General features: G+C 31.1%; 4 protein-coding genes across 4 annotated transcripts; all 4 read left to right on the plus strand.

Moving 5' to 3' along the window:
- Positions 1-1,600: 1,600 nt before the first annotated feature.
- LOC128296480 (perakine reductase-like) lies at positions 1,601-3,768 on the plus strand. The gene is made up of 3 exons (XM_053031725.1): positions 1,601-1,685; positions 2,899-2,988; positions 3,335-3,768. The coding sequence occupies exons 1-3, from the start codon at positions 1,601-1,603 to the stop codon at positions 3,550-3,552; spliced, it is 393 nt and encodes a 130-aa protein (XP_052887685.1). The 3' UTR covers positions 3,553-3,768.
- A 613-nt stretch (positions 3,769-4,381) lies between these two features.
- LOC108468264 (GDSL esterase/lipase At4g10955-like) lies at positions 4,382-5,381 on the plus strand. The gene is made up of 3 exons (XM_017769155.1): positions 4,382-4,679; positions 4,792-4,890; positions 5,011-5,381. Exons 1-3 carry the CDS (start codon positions 4,382-4,384, stop codon positions 5,379-5,381), a joined length of 768 nt encoding a protein of 255 aa, XP_017624644.1.
- A 4,890-nt stretch (positions 5,382-10,271) lies between these two features.
- LOC108470027 (probable aldo-keto reductase 1) lies at positions 10,272-12,957 on the plus strand. The gene is made up of 7 exons (XM_017771205.2): positions 10,272-10,444; positions 10,537-10,701; positions 10,924-11,127; positions 11,239-11,411; positions 11,620-11,710; positions 12,003-12,156; positions 12,526-12,957. Exons 1-7 carry the CDS (start codon positions 10,397-10,399, stop codon positions 12,708-12,710), a joined length of 1,020 nt encoding a protein of 339 aa, XP_017626694.1. The 5' UTR covers positions 10,272-10,396; the 3' UTR covers positions 12,711-12,957.
- A 4,321-nt stretch (positions 12,958-17,278) lies between these two features.
- On the plus strand, positions 17,279-20,494 carry LOC108470204 (perakine reductase-like). Its single transcript, XM_017771473.2, has 7 exons — positions 17,279-17,681; positions 17,776-17,940; positions 18,125-18,328; positions 18,410-18,582; positions 18,878-18,968; positions 19,280-19,433; positions 19,909-20,494. The coding sequence occupies exons 1-7, from the start codon at positions 17,634-17,636 to the stop codon at positions 20,091-20,093; spliced, it is 1,020 nt and encodes a 339-aa protein (XP_017626962.1). The 5' UTR covers positions 17,279-17,633; the 3' UTR covers positions 20,094-20,494.
- Positions 20,495-21,084: the final 590 nt, after the last annotated feature.

The following is a 21,084-nucleotide window of genomic DNA, read 5'->3' on the forward strand; positions in this document are numbered from 1 at the left end:
GCTTAAATTTATATGTATAGAATCCTTAATGAGTCTATTTTTAATAGAAATGAACGAGAACATTATTTGAATTCTGTATGAAGAGATAATTAATTTTTAGTGAAGAAGGGTCAGATATGTTGACAGCAGAACAGGGGTGACTTTAAAGAATAAACTGTACTTATTGGATAAACCAAAAATTCTGAAAATTTTATGGTAAAAATATATATGAGTCTAGTTTCAGTGAAAATTAATGGATCTTAATTTGGAGTTCCGTAGCTCAAGTTATAAATAATTTAGTGACTATGACTCAAGTAGACAGCTTTGAATGAACTATAAATAATAGTTGAATTATAGAGAATGTTGCATATGAACATGAAATGTACTAAATTGATAATTAAATTTATTTATTTCGATCCGGAAGATTCAAATACGAAGCTAGATCGAGGAAAGGAAAAAGTTCGGGATTAGTAGATTTTTATTGTTTACAAACAAGTATCAAGGTAAGTTCGTGTAGCTTGAATTATATTCTTAAATGCTTGAGATTGTATGTTATTGATGTGAATATGATTTGAGTGTTCATTGTATGAAAATTAATGAAACATTGATATATTTGATAAAATGGGAAGAAATCCGGTTGAATGAAAGGAAAATTCGATGGATCTCGAAAAGGAATTAACGGTAAAAGGATCTAGCAGGACGGGTGATCCTATCTGATATAGCCCTCCGAAGAATATGTGTAAAATGGATTTAGCCGGACGGGTAATCCGAATTAGGTCTCAATTTAGCTTTGACTGGTAATTCGGATCCAAGCTCATTAGAGTAATTGTCGTTGTGAGGATTTAGCTCGATGGTAATCTCATTGCAAGGTTGAGGCTCATGAGTGTGCTCTCTGAAATGGATATGTCGCACATGAATATGAATTGACGGACCCTGGATTGTACAATAAATGTGTACCTCTGAAAATCTATCGAAATTCCGATAAATTCAACGGGATAAATATGAAAAAATAGCAAGGAAATGGAAATCATGGTATTGACGAGCTCATCAATCATGATATATATTATTGGTACATGGAAATTATTGTACTAACTTGAATGTTGAGTTTGTGCATATTAGCGTAATAATGCATTGAATGGATATATGGATGTTTATTGTATTGTATTGAAAATATTAGGTAAGTATAATTCTTTTTACATGAGCTTACTAAGCACGAAGTGTTTACCCCGTTTCCTTTTTCCCTGTTTTGTAGTGTTAAGAGCTCGGAGGTCGGATTTGGTCTGAGACACATCACACTGTCAAACTTAGGATTTCGGTATATAAAGAAACTTTATTTTGGAAATCAATGGCATGTATAAGCTAACAAAGTAAATGTTAACGTGAAATGAATGTAAAGTTAGCCATTAGTATGGTTAACAAACCTGGTTTTAGATATGTGATGACGTTATCTTATAAATATGAATGAATTTATCTTGAAAATATGTTGAATTGATTTGGTTGATGTGGATTGGTCTCGATTTAATATTGCAGGGAAGGTTAGATATTTATAATGGGGCTATATTGAATATAAAAAAAAATTTAATTCGTAAACTCCGGTAATGCCTCGTACCCTATTCCGGCAATGAATACGGGTAGGGGTATTACATGCAAACCAACCCTTATCGATTATCTAACCGAGATACACGTGTTCTCGATTCAAGATTCCGGTAGCCTTGCGTTCTGAAGAACCCAACTCGAATTAACGGCCTCAACCGCGTGGGTCGTTTAAACCTGATCACCTCTTCCTCGATTTGTTCTTGGAGATCCAAATATAGCCCGGTTGATTCGTTTCTCCAACTGTCACAAAACACGACTCCAACCCAACGAGCTCTTTTTGACTTGAAATCGAATTATCCTTAAAGGATGAGTTGTCAATCCCGATACTTAGGAAAAAGGTGAATACCGATTGAAAAGATTTTAGGTGCAAGTATGAATCTCACGATTCTTGACCGAAAAGAACACCGGCCTAAAGCTAAGATGGAATTTAGTTAAGCATGAAATTGTTCATGTTTTGTGAGTTTGGAAAAAAAGATTGATGATTATGGTGATGAAAATTGTAAAGGAAAAACGCTTGAAAGGCAATTAGCCCAATTTTAAAAAAGAAACAAAACCAAGTGAAAAAGTGGCACAATGCTAAACTCCAATTTGAAAAGGGAAAAAAAAAGAGTATTTCTATTCCAAATAAAAGTAGGAATACAAAAACAAGAGATGATTTTCTAAGAACTAAAAGCCTCTATTTATATACATAGGGTTTACTAAAAATAGGCTAAAACTAAATTAATAAAATAAAAATAAATAATAAATAATAAAATAATAAAATAATAAAATAACATAAAATAATATCTCCTATTTTTAGCTTTTTACAAAGTCAAAATTGATGTTAAATCCTTAGCTTTCTCATCTTTATGATTTGGCCCCAACTCAACGATTTGTCTTTCAATTTGACCTTTTTGCTCGTTTTTGATCAGTTGCATCCCTGGCAAGATTAATCCATAAAAACACCAATTAAGTAGGGATTAATTCAGAAATAAGCCAAATTAAACACAAGAATCATGTAAATTAACATGTTTATCAGAAAATTAAGGTTTAGATCTAGACTAAATAGATTATGATCAACTTTAGTAGTACCGGTAAAAATTAATTTGCGGCTAAGATAAAAATATACTTGATGCCCAAATCAACCCAATAGATTTGTTCTTAATAATTTCTCTCAACTTGTGTACAAGAATATAGCTAATGAAGACTTAAAAAAACTTAGATTAAATTAATACTTAAAATAAAGCAAGAAAAAATAACTATAAAATTCGACTTTAAATTATGTCCATTTCTTACTTAAATATTTATTGATTTTTATAAAAAAAATATAAAAAATATTAGTAGAGAAGTTGGCTGAAAAGCATGGATGTACACCGGCACAACTTGCACTTGCTTGGGTTCTTCATCAAGGGGATGATGTTTCTCCTATTCCCGGTAAGTCCCATTCAATCACTTTCAACTCGGAATCCGAGGTGATACAATATAAGTGAACTCTTATATTTTTTGAAGTTTTTCATATATTTGGAGGATTGTTTCAATACTCATGTCAAAATATGTTGGGTATTAGACACGGATACTCGAAGAAAAAACAGTCAGAGTAAGTTAGTAACCTGCAGAAATAGCATAGACTTTTCTAGCATATTCCTCCAGATATATGTAAAACCTTAGGAAAATGAACATATCCGTGTTGGACACTCCGATACAAGTTCCTGTACCAACGGCCAGTTTGCATTGAGATTTAAAACCAAAGCTTTTGACACATTGTTTTCACTTCTTACAGGAACAACCAAGATTAAAAATCTAGACAGCAACATTGAATCAGTGAAAGTAAAGCTGACAAAAGAAGATTTGAAAGAAATTACAGATACGATCCCAATCCATGAGGTTGCAGGGGGTACTTATCCTGAAGGTTTAAAGCAATTCACTTGGAAATATGGAATACACCACCAAAGAAGAGGACCTAGGTTTAGAAGCAAAGTTTCATGGGTGTTGGGATGAATGGATTTCCCAGGAAACTGCAGCCATTGAAAGATTGATGAGTTACTAAAGCTTTGGATTGTCATTAATGGAGGGTTCAGTATTTATGATGTTGTTGTGTCATATTTTGTATCGTGTTCTTTTTAGTTGTTTGAAAGAATCAAGTAGTGTAAGTGTTTACTTGGACGAATAGAGTTGTAGCTATTGTTTAATCAATGTATGTTTTTATTGTTCTAATATAGTTCTTCATCTCTTCTTTTCTCTCGTTTGAATTGACTAACATACTACTAAAACAAGTTACTTATAGCCCAATATAGTCATTGTCATTCATTAATTCGTTTAATGATGAAATTAAATATTAACCCTTAAATTAATATATACAATTTCACTTTTTATTAACATTCGAATGATCGAAATATTATAAGTAGATAATTTTAATAAAAAATATAACTTTTCAGAATTCAGAGATAATAAAAAATTCACCTCAATTTAATAACTATTTTTATAATTTATCTTAAAATAACTCAAATATAAATTCTAAAAAAACTAAATATATATTTAACCATATGATTTAAACCATGTCTGAAAAAGAGCTTTATCCACTCATTATGGGATGACATACTTAATGACGTAAGAATGTTGACAAAGCTGAGACCAAGAGAAGATACTGGATAATCAAGATTTTCTATTTAAGAGCTCCCAGACCAAGCTCCGCGGGTCCATTCGCCAGCGCTGTCACATCACTGACCACCGTCTCCATTGCACAACCTGCTTTAACCACCATATAGCCTGAAACCCACATCACCCAAAGCCCTCGTACCCACGTCAATAGTTTCCAGTGCTATAATATATGTCTCGTGGAAGAGAACCTTTTAGTAACCTTACCACCATTGATAGGAACGACGACAGCCATCGAAGATCCTTATCAGCCAGCTCGGTCAAGGGTGTTTCCGAGCGGGAACGTGACCGACAAGTGGAATTACGTGGAGGCTCTGAGACACTTGCGCCACAATGGTGGGAGTTTTTCAACTTCAAGTTAGTGAATGAGCTCGTCAATGAGGATGATGAAAGCATCTTTGGTGCCATTCTTGAATATGTGTTTCCTTCGGCAACTAATCCAGGCCCTGGATACGTGATCGCCTTTCGAGGTACCCTATTCAAACGAGAAACTTGGAAAAGGGATCTTGAGTCGGATTTCGCAATAATCCTATACACTTCATCAAACTAGTCGTGTTCGGACCGCCATGAAATATGTTGAAGATAGGGTGTCAAAGGCTGGTTCTTCAAAGGTATGGTTAACTGGTCATTCCCTAGGGGCAGCCATCGCAATGCTTGCTGGAAAGAATACGGCGAAAAGAGGCAAATTCTTGTAAAGTTTTTTGTTTAATCCGCCATATGCATCTTTCCCAATTGAGACAATCTTCAAAGACAATAAGAATGTGATACGTGGACTTCAACTGACAATCACTGTTATCAAAGGCGGCGTTGTCCTTGCTTTGGGATATAGTGGTGATGAAGATTCATTTGCTGCAATATCAGGGTGGAACCCATGTTTGTTTGTGAATAGTAGAGACTTCACATGTCAAGGAGATATTGAACATTTCAAGAAGAGAAGAAAGAGCGACGACGTTGGAGTTTGGGGACTAATCAGCCATCATTCACTAAGAAATATAGTGATGAAAGAACTGAAAATAATGGATGTTGCAATTTCGGAGCCGCTTCAGTTGCTTCCTTCGGCAAATCTTATAGAGAATCTCAGTCCTCCCGAAGAAAGCATTTCACCTCATAAACTTCGCCATTGGTGGAAGCCTGATCTGAACTCGCGTTGTACTGTTTATAACTACGAATAGTTTGTCGCTTTCATGGCTGCTGCTTCACTGCCTTCTTGGTAATATATTGATATTATCACGGGGCATACGATTATCATTACCAGCTCTGCAAAAAAGTTGATAATAAATTGAGGCATTGTTTGAGCCTTAGTGTGCGCTTACCTCATTGTTTGAGCCTTAGTGTGTGCTTCCATTTGCTTGGTTTGTAATAAATCCTAAAAAATTTCATAGAATTTGAGGGTTTGTTTGAGCCTTAGGGTGTCCTGCACTTGCTTGGTTTGTAGTATGATTGTACAATATTAATGGAAATAATGATGAAAATCCTTTTCAATACTATTTGATTCAAAATTCCGTTTAAATTCACATTGTCCTGATTGTTATAATAAAAATAATGTCATACCTCAGTTAACATCCGCTTAATTATTTATATATTAAAATTTAAAATAAAATAAAAAATAAGTTTATATTTTATATTTTTTACAATTAATTTTAAATAATTTATAAAATTATTGCTTTATCTTCAAATCAATTGGCACCACTGCTGTTGGAACAGTCAAAAGGATTTTAGTGTACTTAAGTACTTATCCTCTTATTTATAAATGTTAGGAGTTTTTTATTTAAGTATTGTAAAATTTCTTGAAAATTTGAAGTGCTTATCCCTGTGATTTACTCATTATAGTATAGTTCTTACCACGCTTCGCATTGGAATAAATTAATTTTTGGGGTAAATTATGAAATAAAATTTAAAAGTCAAAACATGTTCTAAGTGCTTATACTCTTTATACATTTTTAATTTAATCCCAATACTTTTATTTTTTAAAATTTAATGCCTTTTTAACATGTGAAGTAAAATACATAGTTGCTGCAGTATGCACTTCTCAAGCAATTTCGTTGAAGAATATTTTGAGCGAACTAACTCTTGCACAGGAAGTATCATGTTATTCAAGAGTAAGTGAAAAAAAAAAAATGGAATTGATCCCTGAGTGTCATTTTACTTTATATTTAATCAGTAAAAATATCCTTCATATCCTCTCAATTTTGATATAATCAAACGGGTCATAATTTTCAAAAATATTAGAATATTTTAATCTAAAACCAATTAATGATTCGTCATCAATTTATAAAATTTTAATTAATATAATAGTAAATTTAATCTTACAGTTTACACAATCTATCTATATTTAAATACATCTTTTTATATAATTTATTCAGAATCAAAATCAAATTAACATAATATATAAACATCAAAGACTTAATTTGTTATTATATCAACCAAAATTATGTACAATTATTTATTTTGAAATTGATAATATTAAATTACTTCAATTTTTAAAGCAACAATAAAATTGAAAAATATTTCTACTTAGTTTTTAATCCTTGAAAATTTTTTATTAGGTAAACAAGCATAATCAAATCTAAAGATCAAATAATTGGATATTTATCTCAAATTGAGCTACTTACTGACTTGGATTACAATGAGTGTTGCAAGCAATAGAGGTCTAGAAAGCTTAGAACATGCATGCAATCAACAAGGACGGAAGAAAAACAAGATCTACTGAGTCGACAACAGCAAATCAAGAACAACCACAAACAACATGGTCCCCTGTCGCCATTGAAGCCCAACCACAACTTATTCCCAACAAAAGACCCGAACCTGCAGCGATCAAGAAACCAAGCTCCGATCAACTCCATACCATCGCCAGCATAAACTTACTGGTGACAACACTGATCGCCATCATCTCATTCGCCGCGGGTTTCACCACGCCCGGTGGGTACAAAAGCGATGGCCCCGAGGAAGGAATGGCGATTTTAAGCAGAAAATTGGCTTTTAGAGTGTTTGTGATAGCTAATGCGTTGGCCTTTTGCTTCTCGTCCACATCGATGTTCCTCCATTACTGCAAATCGTTTGTGGAAAAACTCGATGCCCATGCATTTTATACGTATATTACTTCGTTGTTAACGAGTTATGGGATTACTGCAACGGTGATAGCTTTTGTTTCAGGCACTTATTCAGCATTGTCTGATTTTCCTGGACTTGCTAAAGCTGTTCTTTCCATTGGGTGTTCATTCTTTGGGCTTCAACTTCTTGTTTATTTTAAATGAATTTAATGTTAGAACTATGTAAATGAATGAAAGCAATGTGATTTTGTTTTGTAAATAAATGCTGATAAATAAGGCTTGTTGAATGCATTGTGAATTAACACTGTGATTAATTTATTCAATGGCTAATCATGACATGATCTATGCACAAAGCCACAATCTAGAATAAAAGCAGAACCAGCAACTGGTGTTAGGCCATAACCATAGCTTGAGACACACTGGGACAGGACAGGCTTATGATCACATCCTAGGTTTATGGCATTATCATGAGAAAGAAGGGGATGTTGGTCATATTTATAGACATGATAACAAGTTAGCTACTGATTGAAAACCTGACTATGTTGACCATGAGTTGGCTTTATCATAGAATAATGAATTCTCTGTTTCAAAAAACCAAGAGCTTGGCGATAACCTGGAATTGGCTGTGGTGGACAACCAGGAGAAGGGAACTGATTTTGTCCGAGATTTGCAGCACCAAATAGTATTTAGTTTCCCTCTTGTCCTTCGTACTCAAAATTCAATGATAAGTTGCACTTTCTAGCAGGGTGGTAGAGTTTGCAATAGTCCTTAGTTCACATGGGAAAAAGGCTTAACGATGGTAACCAACGTTTGTGGGAGACTAGACCAATGTGTGGCGAACTTGAACTGGTGGTCTCTTTTTCCACGCTACTCAGTCCAGCACCTGGTATACCCCAGTTGGATCACTACACATTAATCATTTGTACTGAAGATTTTATTTCTCGAGCTGGACTATCCAATTCTACAAGGAATTTCAGAATGGAGGCCTCTCGAGTTATGGAGGAAAGCTGCCAAGGTGAGGTCAGAGAGGTCACGGGACCTTTCCAACGGTACCTTTCTGGAAAAAATAAAGGCTATGGGATCTAATTTAATAAGTTGGTCTCAAAGGATCCGTACTAATCGAGCTAAATTCAATAAGGATTTTTAGAGGAAATTAGAGTCATTGTCCAATCAGATCCGACTACTGCAGTACTTGAAAAGACTATAAATTAAATGTAAGCTTGCATTGTTGATGAAATTGACGAGGAAGTCTATATAGAAGTGGTACTTATATTTGACAAAAGTTATATATTTGATAAAATTTAAAATTTTATAAATTGTAAAGGGTCTTTTTAGGAAGTGGTACTAATATATATATTTTTTAAATATAGTACTTATATTTGACAAAAGTTATATATTTTGATACCAAAAACTAACAATGGTAACTTTTTAGTGTTTAATCCAAAATTGATACCTGAAGTTAAAGATGCCAACTTTTTAATGTTTAATCCGAATTTTAGAGTTGGATGAAAATTGTAATTAGTGATAATATTAGCAATTAAATTTCATCACATCGATCCTAAAACTTGAATTAAATCATATCCATCAAGTTGTATTTAAATAATTTAATGCAAAACTAAACAAATTTACAAATAATACTAAATTTAATCTATTAAGAAAATCATGAAAAATTCAAACATTAAATATTAGAAGTTATTTTCACTAAATTAATATTAAAACCGAATCTAGAAAATTAATATTTTTATTTTTAGATACGGAAATATATAAATTTTTTCAAATGCATGTATTATATTGGATAAAAATAACATAGATTTGGCATTAAAAAATTTCAAACTTGAGTACCAAATGTTATATCAAACAAAAAAAATATGAGATGACATTTTTTTTCTTGTCAAGCATATGTATCATATTGAATAAAAATAAGGGTAAACTATAAAAATAATCATTAAACTTTGGTGATTTTTTTACTAGACTATGAAAAGTTATATTTTAGTCACTAAAGTTATCAACTTATAATATTTTGGCCTCTAATTCAAGGATTAATATCCAATTTGATCCCTAAATTATAGCTTAAACATTCAATTTAGTACTTTTATAACATTTTTAACAATAATTTCAAAAAATAAAAATTCTAAAAATATAAAAAATCTTAAATTATTTTGAAAATTTATCATTTATTTGACATTATATTTTTAAAATTATAATCATGTAAAAATAAAACAAAAAATATAAAAATTATATAATAAACAAAATACGTATTTGCACTACGTGACCATGACTTTACGTAGAGCTGCGCGGCTGTAACGCAGCTTGGGTCTAATAGTTCAATCATTGTCGGTTTCCCTGTAGCTGCTCAAAGGAAAAGGCTTGGCTTGCTTTTCAGCACTGAAAGCTACAGTAGCAGACAAGTTGATCAGATTTAATTATATCCAAGATATTATGCAAAATGGTTTTATGCTATACCAATAAAAACGTATTTTTCTTTTAATTTGTAAAATACGTGTTTTGCTTGTTATAAAATTTTATAATTTTTTACATAATTACAATTTTTAAAAATATTTTCATAATTTCAAAAATAAATAATAAATTTTTAGGATTTTTTATTTTTTCTTATTAAAATGTTATAAAATATCAAATTAAATATCTTAACTATAGTTTAATGATCAAATTAGATATTAATCCTTAAATTAATTTACCACACCTCACTTTTCTATTAACAGACGAGTGATAAAAATGTTATAAGTAACTAACTTTAGTGACAAAAATGTAATTTTTCATAGTTTAGAGGCAAAAAAGGAAATTTCACCCCAGTTTAGTGACCATTTTTGTAATTTACCTTAAAATAACACAAATATCAAATTAGAAAAAAGATCAAACTTAGGTACCAAATGATATATTTAACCAATTTAAACAGTGTCAAACGTGTCTGAAAAAGAGCTTTATCCACTCATTCAATTGTGGCATATGGGATGACATACTTAATGACGTAAGAATGTTGACAAAGCTGAGAACAAGATAAGATACTGGATAAAGACCTCAAAATTTTCTATTTAAGGTAAGTTTTGAGAGGTTCAGTAATCAGAGAAGCCTTTGTTTATAGCACACAAAGAAGAAGAAGAAGAAAAAGGAAACAAAAGATGGCAATTGAGATTCCTAGAGTGAAACTTGGAACTCAAGGATTTGAGGTTTGAGATTTTGTTTCCTACTAGTTTATATTAGTTAAGAAAATGGCGTTTTCTTTTGGGGGGTAAAATCTATTATTTTTTGGTTGCTGCAGGTTTCAAAGCTGGGATTTGGGTGTATGAGTCTTACAGGTCACGATCATTCAGTGTCAGATGAAGATGGCATAGCCATCATTAAGCATGCAGTCGAAAGAGGAGTCACTCACATCGATACAGCCGACTTCTATGGACCCAAAACTAACGAAATTCTGGTCGGAAAGGTAACATCCTTTCGTCATCTCTTCAAGCTTAATCACATTGAAACTGAGAGCGATTCTTTCATGTTCTCAATTTCCCACACTCTTGTGTCTATTACATATTCGAAGATATGCGTGAGAGATGGAATTTTTTAGTTTATCAAATCGATATGATTTAATGTTTTCATTCTGGTTCTTGGCTCGTTAAAGGAATCTGGGAAATCAACATCATTTCTTTTTTTGCAGGCATTGAAGCATCTGCCACGAGAGAAGGTACAGTTGGCTACAAAATTCGGTGTTGAAAGCATGGGTCCAGATGGTCCGGTTATCAATGGCACTCCTGAATTTGTTCGTTCTTCACTTGAGGCTAGCCTTCAGCGCCTTGATGTGGATTATATTGATCTTTACTATATAATCAGAGTTGACCACAAGACTCCTATAGAAGATACCGTAAGCATTGCTGCATTAAAAACCCTATTTTGTCTTTCTTTAACACAAATACAATTTTGTTTTGTTTATGGGAAAATTAAGCATAATTTATATTTATTTCATGTATGATAGATGGAAGAACTGAAGAAGTTGGTGGAAGAGGGAAAAATAAAGTACATTGGCATATCTGAAGCTAGCCCCGAAACTATAAGGAGGGCACACGCTGTTCATCCTCTTACTGCTGTACAACTTGAGTGGTCGCTCTGGACTCGTGATGTTGAGGAAGAACTAATTCCCCTTTGCAGGTTTATTCTTCTATCTTCAATCATCGTAATTTTTTTTTTCGAATATAGGTATATTCAAATTTTTATATATTTGGAGGGATATAAATATACCCTTTTGCTCAAATAGATTGAAATTCACTTATTGATTGTCTTTTCTCAAGTTATCAACTGTTTTAAGTCCTTCAACTGCTCTGAGGTTATGTCTGCCTAAATGTGTTCAACAATGCAGGGAACTCGGAATTGGGATTGTTGCATATAGTCCCCTTGGTCATGGTTTCTTTGCCGGTAAAGCGAAGGAGGATACCTCTAATAGTTCTCTGGTATGGAAACTCACTTTATATGGCTTTAACCTATACTTAATCTATGTTATATGGGTTCAGGAGTAAGTGTTGGATACAGATATGTGTGCGACATGAATATATTCAGTTTTTTTTAAGTTTCATTTTCATTTATTTGAAGGATGTTACTCTTATACTTATATCCAAATATGTGTCAGAGACATGTTGGATATGAGTAATTAAAGAAAATAAAGAATTCGGATAACATAGTAACATGCTTCTAAGTTGTAAAAAAACAGATCGGTTGACTCATTACAAACATTTATTTTTTAAGGGAGTGTTCCCAAGGTTTCAAGGAGAAAACTTGGAGCAAAATAGGATCCTATATTCGAAAGTAGAGAAGTTGGCTGAAAAGCATGGATGTACACCGGCACAACTTGCACTTGCCTGGGTTCTTCATCAAGGGGATGATGTTTCTCCTATTCCCGGTAAGTCATATTCAATCACTTTCAACTTGAATTCCGAGGTGATCCAATATAAGTGAACTCTTATATTTTTTTGAAATTTTTCATATATTTGGAGAATTGTATTCAATACTCATGTCAAAATATGTTGGGTATTAGACACGGATACTTGAAGAAAAAACAGTCGGAGTAAGTTAGTAACCTGCAGAAATAGCATAGAATTTTCTAGCATATTCCTCCAGATATATGTAAAACCTTAGGAAACTGAACATATCTGTGTTGGACACTCTGATACAAGTTCCAGTAACTAAGAATGGCCTGAAAAATCCTGTACCAAAGGCCAATTTATATATATAACCAAAGCTTTTGACACATTGTTTTCACTTCTTACAGGAACAACCAAGATTAAAAATCTAGACAGCAACATTGAATCAGTGAAAGTAAAGCTGACAAAAGAAGATTTGAAAGAAATTACAGATGCGATCCCAATCCATGAGGTTGCAGGGGGTACTTATCCTGAAGGTTTAAAGCAATTCACTTGGAAATATGGCAATACACCACCAAAGAAGAGGACCTAGGTTTAGAAGCAAAGCTTCATGGGTGTTGGGATGAATGGATTTCCCAAGAAACTGCAGCCATTGAAAGATTGATGAGTTACTAAAGCTTTGGATTGTCATTAATGGAGGGTTCAGTATTTATGATGTTGTTGTGTCATATTTTGTATCGTGTTCTTTTTAGTTGTTTGAAATAATTAAGTGTAAGTGTTTACTTGGACGAATAGAGTTGTAGCTATTGTTTAATCAATGTATGTTTTTATTGTTCTAATATAGTTCTTGATCTCTCTGTTCTCTCATTTGAATTGACTAACATAGTACTTAAACAACTTACTTATAGCACAATAAAGTCATTGTCATTCATTAGTTAAAATATTTACTTTTAATTTTTAATGAAAATATCATTTAACTTTTCTCAAGAACTTCAAAAAAATACATTTATAAATTCTACTCAATCATTTACTTCCAATTTTAACTTTGAAAAGAATCAACTGAATTACATCACTCTATCCTCAATCAATTAAAAACTATTTTACTCACAGATTATTTCTTTCAAAGCTCAATTGTTAATATTTAATTTGGTTTTGTAACCTTATCTTCTCTCATAAAGTGAAAGTTTTATAATACAAGCAAATAAATTTTTTTCTAAGTTAATCCTTGAATTTGAAAATTATTCTTGAAATTTAAATTTTTCTATCAAAGTTAGTCCAACAATTAAATTCAAATATTAACTTAGAAAAAAATTCAGACTTAAATGTAAGTGTAATTACTAATTTAAAGATTAATTTGATTAGGAAAATAGTTCAAATCGCAATATAAAAACAATTAGAAAGTTGAGACCCTAAATTTCAAAAAGAGAACAATGACGAATTCAAATTTGGGGTTTGAGTTTTTAAGATAAGTTTATTAAAGAGTTTAGTTGGTTTGGGAAGTTGTCGAAATGATGCAAATATATAATATATGGTTGAGCACCTCTTGCGTAGTTTAAGGACTTACATGTGGTATACTCTCACTAACCTTTATTGGCTTAAACTTCTATCTATTATTTAAATCCGTAAATTTACTTAAAATTTAAATTTATAAATTATCTTAGTATAATTATTCATATTTGAATTAAATATTATTACTCGTCAAATATTCAAATCTGCAAAATTTAAATATACAACATAATATAAATCAAACAAAAAATCATTTTAAATAAAATTTAAGGATAAGTAGTGTATTTATAAATTATACATGAATTTTGGCCCAACGTGCAATTTGAAACCTAAACACAAGTAGAATCGTCATTAACCAATTTAAATTAGGTTAGTTAATTGCCTATTGCCTACGACTTTAGAACTATTCTTGAGGAAAAATCTTAAAAAGTTAGATTCAGACTCGCACCAAAATTGAAGTTCGAGAGTATAATTAAATGTAAGAAAGATTATAGCATTCTTACAACGCCTATCTAAAGATAATCCTATAAAATTTGGTGCTAAAGATTTCTAGTTCAAAAATTTCAAAATTGACTCCTATAATCCTAAATCGAAATTTAAACTGCTCAAAATTTAATATTATTAAAAAAATCAGAATATCCAAGCTAATCAATTTTAATTCTAATCTAATAAAACTTTAAAATCTAATTGATGGAAGTTTAAATTCTAACCTATAAGAATTGATAGAAAATTAAAATTCTAACCTCTATAGCATAGGATCTAAGTAAAGAAAGAGAAATCTAACCTATTTGAATGTTAAGATTTAAATTAGAAATATAAATTGAATCCTAACATCCACGGGCTGGAGAGCCCCAGGCTCGAAAAATGAAAAATTTTCTATTTAGGTCATTTATAATTTTTAGTATTTTAAATTAGAAAAGGTAAAATTACACTTTGACTTCCTAAAATAATAAAAATTTGATTTAATCATTTAACAATTATAAATATATAGACTATTAAAATGGTGAAATTACATTTTACTATCGTAAAAATTACAATTTAATTTTGATCTCCTAAAAATTTTTCCGACTTCACCCCGCTAATATCTAAATTAGATTCTAACCTATTTAAATCCTAAGATCTAAATTAATCCTAAGATTTAAATTAGAAAACAAACTTCTAACCTCTTTGAACATCTAAATTAGAAAAATAAAACTTTAACCTATTTAAATCCTAAGATTTTTTTTTTTAAAAGGTATGTTATTTGAATCTCAAGATCTAGGTCAAAGAATTCTAAATATAATCTAACATAACCTAAAAGAGATCTCAAAATTCAAGTAAAAAGAAGAAACATAACATATACCAAAAATAACAAAGAAAAACAAAAATAATCATAATTCATAAAATATTTTTTAATATATATAAAGTCAGTGGACTAATCCGGTAATTTTTCCAGCCGAAAATTGCAATATTGAAAAACGAAGCAAAAATCACAAGGACCAAAATTGTCGTTTTAAAATGCGGAAATCCTAAAAATAAAAAACAGAACGGAAGGACTTATTAACAAATATACCAACCAAAAGGCTGAATATATATACTAATCATTATTTCTGCCGAAAACCAAACACCTTATTTTTTCTCTAAAGATGCGGCTGCCCCTGTTGATTGCTATCGGCCGGCTCCGCTGCCGGAGATCCCAAAATTTTCGAGTTCCGACGGCCGAGTAACCTTGACAGTGGCCGAAAAAAATTGGAAGGAAATCTTTTCTTTCGACCAAAAAAACTTTAAACCCTTTATTTTCTTTAAGAACTCATTTTATTCGGTTTTTGTTTTGATAAATTTGGATTGGAGGCTTTGATTAACGCCTCGGGACCGGAATCGTAGAACTGACGTGATCCCTTCATCGAAGTCACCTTCAACCTTACATACAAACCCAGAAGATGCATTTAATTGGAGGGTTTACTTAGAATGATTTAATCTTCAAAGACTCTACAATATAGATATTTAAATATGAGTCAACACATGTCTACAAAATTGTTCAAGTCCTGACTCAACTAATTTTGTTTAAAAGATTGTCAACTAATTTGATAGCAAGCGGTCGGTGGTGATGAGATTTAAGGGAAAAAAAGAAGGAAAATAAAAAGAAATCACTTAGAGGCTAAGAAATAACTCTCTCTACACCAAGAGAAACTTCAAGATTGCAAAGATAAAAGAAAAAGAGATTCGGAGTACTCGGCGTAAATTCTATAACTATTTTTCTCTCTATATTATTTTTATTACGTTATATTTATATAAATTTGTTTTAAATTTTTTTGTGTGATTTGTTCAATTCAACACGAAATAAACTTTATTGTCTTGAAACAATAATGGATCATATTTCATAGTTAATTAATTAATTTTCTCGTTGATTGTTTCAATTTTTTAATTATTTATTCAGTTATGTGCTTATATGATTTACTTGTCTAGCCAACAAAATTTAAATTTAGACTAAATGGATTATGATTAACTTTAGTAGTGTCGTTACAAATTAATTTGCGACTAAGATAAAAATATACTTAATGCCCTAATCAACCCAATAAATTTGTTCTTAGTAGTTTCTCCCAACTTACCTAGCACAAAAATATAGTTAACGAAGACTTAAAAATCCTTAGATTAAATTAATACTTCAAAAAAAGCAAGAAAAATTAACTATAAAATTTGACTTTAAATTATATCCATTTCTCACTTAAATATTTATTGATTTTTATAAAAAAATATATAAAATTATGAATTTAGTTTCATTTTATCGCAAAAAGTATGAGACATATAATAAAATGTATCACATGTTTTGTTTTTATTGACTAATATCATATTTAAAAATAAATAAGACAATATTAATAATTTAAATATCAACTTTGAAAAAAATATTTTAAATAGTTAAAAATAAAAATAAAAATAAAAATATAATTTAAGCAATAATTTTACATTTAATTTAAAAATCCGAACAACTTATTTCGTCTTATGTTCTTTATTCACAGCTTTGAGTATTTATTAATTTTTGAAACATTTATATTTTATATATATTCAAAAATTGATATTCTAAAATTCTCTAGATATTTGAACTTTTTTTTAATATACCGATATAAACATGTGAAAAAGTTGACAAAAAGGAAAATGGTTGCTTTATAAAATAAAATGAAGTTATAGCAATATAGGTTAAATTCAGCTATTAGTCCCTATATTTTACAAAGTTATGGGTTTAATTCTATTTTAATTTGGTATTTTTAGACCTTGTACCTTTTAAATTTTAATGTTTTTGTCCTCACCAAACTATAGCCGTTAAATTCATTAAGTTAGATTTTACTATTTCCAAAATTTGATACTGTAAACATATTGTCATATATGTGATGACATGTCAACTTGATATTTTTACGTCTAATAATTAAATTTAACCAAATAAATTTAACTGCTATAATTTGAGTCATAACTAAAATTTCAAAACTCAAAAATATAAAAACTAAAATTGATCAATCTGGAAAATATAAAATTAAAATTGATTAAATTAAACAACATTTGCAAAATAGATATACTAATAGCAGAATTTTACCAGCAATATGAATGTTTCAGTAAAAACATTGACTTTCTAGAAAAAGACAAGAACCTTTGAAAAAAATGAATGAAAGGAGGTATTACGGCCCCTTTCTCAGGATGTTTATCTGATTATTGATTAACACACATGACATGATTTACTTATTGTATATATCTTTTGACCAATTCTTTGCCTTTTTTTTTGGATAAAGAAAAAATGCTTTGCCTCTTTGTGATGATGATTATTTATTAGTTTTTTTCTCTAGTAGACTAAAACGATTACATACGGGCTGACACCATAATGATGTAAGCAAATGTTGACAAAGCTAAGAACAAGGTTCTGGGTAAAGGCCTCAAGATCTTCTATTTAACGGTATGTTTTGAGCTGTTCGGTAATCAGAGAAGCCTTTGTTTGTAGAACACCAAGAAGAAGAAGAAGAAGAAAAAAAAAAGGGAACAAAAAATGGCAATTCAGATTCCTAGAGTGAAACTTGGAACTCAAGGATTTGAGGTTTGAGATTGTGTTTCTTTCTAGTTATATTATTAGTTAAGAAAATGCTTTTTCTTTGGGGGTAAAACTAAAATCCATTGTTTTTTGCTTACAGGTTTCAAAGCTGGGATTTGGGTGTATGGGTCTTTCAGGTCACAATAATTCAGTGTCAGATGAAGCTGGCATAGCCATCATTAAGCACGCATTCGAAAGAGGAATCACTCATTTCGATACAGCCGACATGTATGGACCCAAAACTAACGAAATTCTGGTTGGAAAGGTAACATCCTTTGTTTGATCAACTCTTCAAGTTGAATTACATTGAACTGTGAGGGATCCTTTCACTCTCACAATGTCCCACACTTTTGTGTCAATTACATGTTCGAAGATATGCGCGAGAGATGGCTTTTTTTAGTTTATGAAATCGATATGATTTGAAGGAATCTGGGAAACCTTTTTTGCAGGCATTGAAGCATTTGCCACGAGAGAAGGTACAGTTGGCTACAAAATTCGGTGTTGAAAGCATGGGTCCAGGTGGTCCGGTTATCAATGGCACTCCTGAATTTGTTCGTTCTTCACTTGAGGCTAGCCTTCAACGCCTTGATGTGGATTATATTGATCTTTACTATATAATCAGAGTTGACCACAAGACTCCTATAGAAGATACCGTAAGCATTGCTGCATTAAAAACCCTGTATTTTGTTTATGGGAAAATTAAGCATAATTTATATTTATTTCATGTATGATAGATGGAAGAACTGAAGAAGTTGGTGGAAGAGGGAAAAATAAAGTACATTGGTATATCTGAAGCTAGCCCCGAAACTATAAGGAGGGCACACGCTGTTCATCCTCTTACTGCAGTACAACTTGAGTGGTCGCTCTGGACTCGTGATGTTGAGGAAGAAATAATTCCCCTTTGCAGGTTTATTCTTCTATCTTGAATCATCATACCTTTTTTTCTTAAGTCACTTAAATGTTATTTGGATTTGAATGAGTATCAAGTATAGATATATTCAAAATTTTATATATTTGGGGGGTTATAAAAATACCCTTTTGTTCATATAGATTGAAATTTGATTATTGATAGTCTTCTTCATTTGGGAAGTTAAAATGTTGTTTTGAGTACTCTTGAGACTCAATAAACTCATGCCATCAACAGTTTTAACTCTTTCAACTGCTGTGAGATTATACCTACTTCAATGTGTTCAACAATGCAGGGAACTTGGAATCGGGATTGTTCCATATAGTCCACTTGGTCGTGGTTTCTTTGCCGGTAGAGCGAATAAAGATACCTCTAATACGCCTCTGGTATGGAGACTCACATTATTTGGCTTTAATCTGTACTTAACCAATGTTATACGGACTCAAGAATAAGTGTTGGATAATGGATATGTGTTCGACATGAGTATATTTAATTTTTATCTAGGTTTCGTTTTCATTTATTAGAAGGATGTTACCCTTGCATTTATATCCGAATAGATGTCAGAAACATGTTGGATATGAATATTTAAAGAAAATGAAGAGTTCAGATAACATAGGACCTTAATATTCTACAGTAACATGCTTCTAAGTTGTGAAAAACAGATTGACTGATTGATTACAAACATTTACTTTTGAAGAGAATGTTCCCAAGGTTTAGTGGAGAAAACTTGGAGAAAAATAGGATCCTATATTCGAAAGTAGAGAAGTTGGCTGAAAAGCATGGATGTACAGCTGCACAACTTGCACTTGCCTGGGTTCTTCATCAAGGGGATGATGTTGCCCCTATTCCTGGTAGGTCACATTCAATCACTTTCAACTTGGATTCTGAGTTGATCCACTATGAGTGTCTTTTTAAAGTTTTTTTGATATATTTGGAGGGTTAAATTAAACACTCATGTCAAAATATGCGGAATATTGGACTCGGATACTTGAAAAAGAAAAGAAAAGAGTCGGAGTAATATAGTAACCTGCAGAAATAGCATAAGTCTATGTTGTTTGTACTCTCCATTTTTTCTATAAGTGCCTGTGTCCAATACCTATGTCCAGCATATTTTCGGACATGATATGGGGCATACGACCTTCTAAAAATTCTCCAAATATATGTAAAAACTTAGGAAAATGAACATATCTGTGTTGGACACTCCGATACAAGTTCGAGTATCATAAGAATGGCCTGAAAATTCCTGTACCAAAATGCCAATTTTTATATAGTTTCCATTAAGATTTAAGACCAAAGTTTTTGACACTTTGTTTTCACTTCTTACAGGAACAACCAAGATAGAAAATCTAGATAGCAACATTGAATCAGTGAAAGTAAAGTTGACAAAAGAAGATTTGAAAGAAATTATAGATACGATCCCAATCCATGAGGTTGCAGGGAGTAATTATCCTGATTCTTTAAAGCAATTCACTTGGAAATACGGCAATACACCACCAAAGAAGAGCACCTAGGTTTAAAAACAGAGTTTTATGCGTGCTGGTGAACAGAGGAAACTGCAACCACTGAAAGAGTGGAAGCTCGTATCGATGCAGTACAAAAGCTTTGGATTGCCATTAATGGAGGGTTCAGTGAGAGGTGAAGCCTGTATTCCCAAATAAAAAAAACTCTTGCCTGTGGTTTGTAGCTAGTAATCTCCCAATTCATGTATTACTGTGGTTTATGTATTTATTCTAATGTTATTGTGTCATGTTTTGTATCGTGTTCGAAATAATCAAGTCCAAGTTTCTACTTAGCTTTACTTGGACGAATAAGGTTTTACCTGTTGTTTGATAAGTATACCTTTCTATTGTTATACTGTTCTCTCATAATAATATAATCCCATTTATATGGGTGAATTCTGTATTAAGTTAAACTGAAGGCAGAAATATTTACTCAGGTAATAAAAATAAATTTGACTTCTGTTTTAGCTTTAATTTGAATGATTTATACTTAAGATTGAGGTTAAATTCGAATTAAATTTTCGATATTTATTAAAAATAACAAAGAAAAATAAAATTTTAATTACTCGAAACCAAGTTTTAAAATATTTAAATTCGACCTACATGAAAGCTTAAATTGCTCCAACTTTACAATTACTTAATAAATTTGTTATTTCTTTAAAAAATCAAATCCCAATAATTTACAATGACACCTTTAAAATCTTTTTATTTAAAAGGATAAATCTTAAAATTATAAATCAATTTTAGTTTAATTTACAATGTCATACATAAATCTAAATTTTATTAAATTTATATTTGACATTTTGATTAAATTCAATTTTATAAACTAATAGTACCATTATCGATATAATACCCTTTTAAGTTTACATGTTGCATACACAAATAATTACAGTTAAGCAACATAAAAGTATTTACTTTTTAAATGTTCACAAATAAATCAAAATTAAAATTTTATGTAAATATTTGAACCAAATTCAAAGTTTGATGGGTATAATTGCACAAA

This window comes from Gossypium arboreum, chromosome 8, assembly GCF_025698485.1.
Source record: "Gossypium arboreum isolate Shixiya-1 chromosome 8, ASM2569848v2, whole genome shotgun sequence".
NCBI classification, from domain to species: domain Eukaryota; kingdom Viridiplantae; phylum Streptophyta; class Magnoliopsida; order Malvales; family Malvaceae; genus Gossypium; species Gossypium arboreum.

Coding starts and splice junctions, on each gene's coding strand:
- LOC128296480 (XM_053031725.1), top strand. CDS start 1,601: ATGAATACGGGTAGGGGTATTACATGCAAACCAACCCTTATCGATTAT. Junction 1,686..2,898: donor GTTCTCGATTCAAGATTCCG/GTAGCCTTGCGT, acceptor AAATATTAGTAG/AGAAGTTGGCTGAAAAGCAT. Junction 2,989..3,334: donor TGATGTTTCTCCTATTCCCG/GTAAGTCCCATT, acceptor CACTTCTTACAG/GAACAACCAAGATTAAAAAT.
- LOC108468264 (XM_017769155.1), top strand. CDS start 4,382: ATGTCTCGTGGAAGAGAACCTTTTAGTAACCTTACCACCATTGATAGG. Junction 4,680..4,791: donor ATACGTGATCGCCTTTCGAG/GTACCCTATTCA, acceptor AATATGTTGAAG/ATAGGGTGTCAAAGGCTGGT. Junction 4,891..5,010: donor AAAGAATACGGCGAAAAGAG/GCAAATTCTTGT, acceptor CTGTTATCAAAG/GCGGCGTTGTCCTTGCTTTG.
- LOC108470027 (XM_017771205.2), top strand. CDS start 10,397: ATGGCAATTGAGATTCCTAGAGTGAAACTTGGAACTCAAGGATTTGAG. Junction 11,711..12,002: donor ATACCTCTAATAGTTCTCTG/GTATGGAAACTC, acceptor TTATTTTTTAAG/GGAGTGTTCCCAAGGTTTCA. Junction 12,157..12,525: donor TGATGTTTCTCCTATTCCCG/GTAAGTCATATT, acceptor CACTTCTTACAG/GAACAACCAAGATTAAAAAT.
- LOC108470204 (XM_017771473.2), top strand. CDS start 17,634: ATGGCAATTCAGATTCCTAGAGTGAAACTTGGAACTCAAGGATTTGAG. Junction 17,682..17,775: donor TTGGAACTCAAGGATTTGAG/GTTTGAGATTGT, acceptor TTTTGCTTACAG/GTTTCAAAGCTGGGATTTGG. Junction 18,329..18,409: donor AGACTCCTATAGAAGATACC/GTAAGCATTGCT, acceptor CATGTATGATAG/ATGGAAGAACTGAAGAAGTT.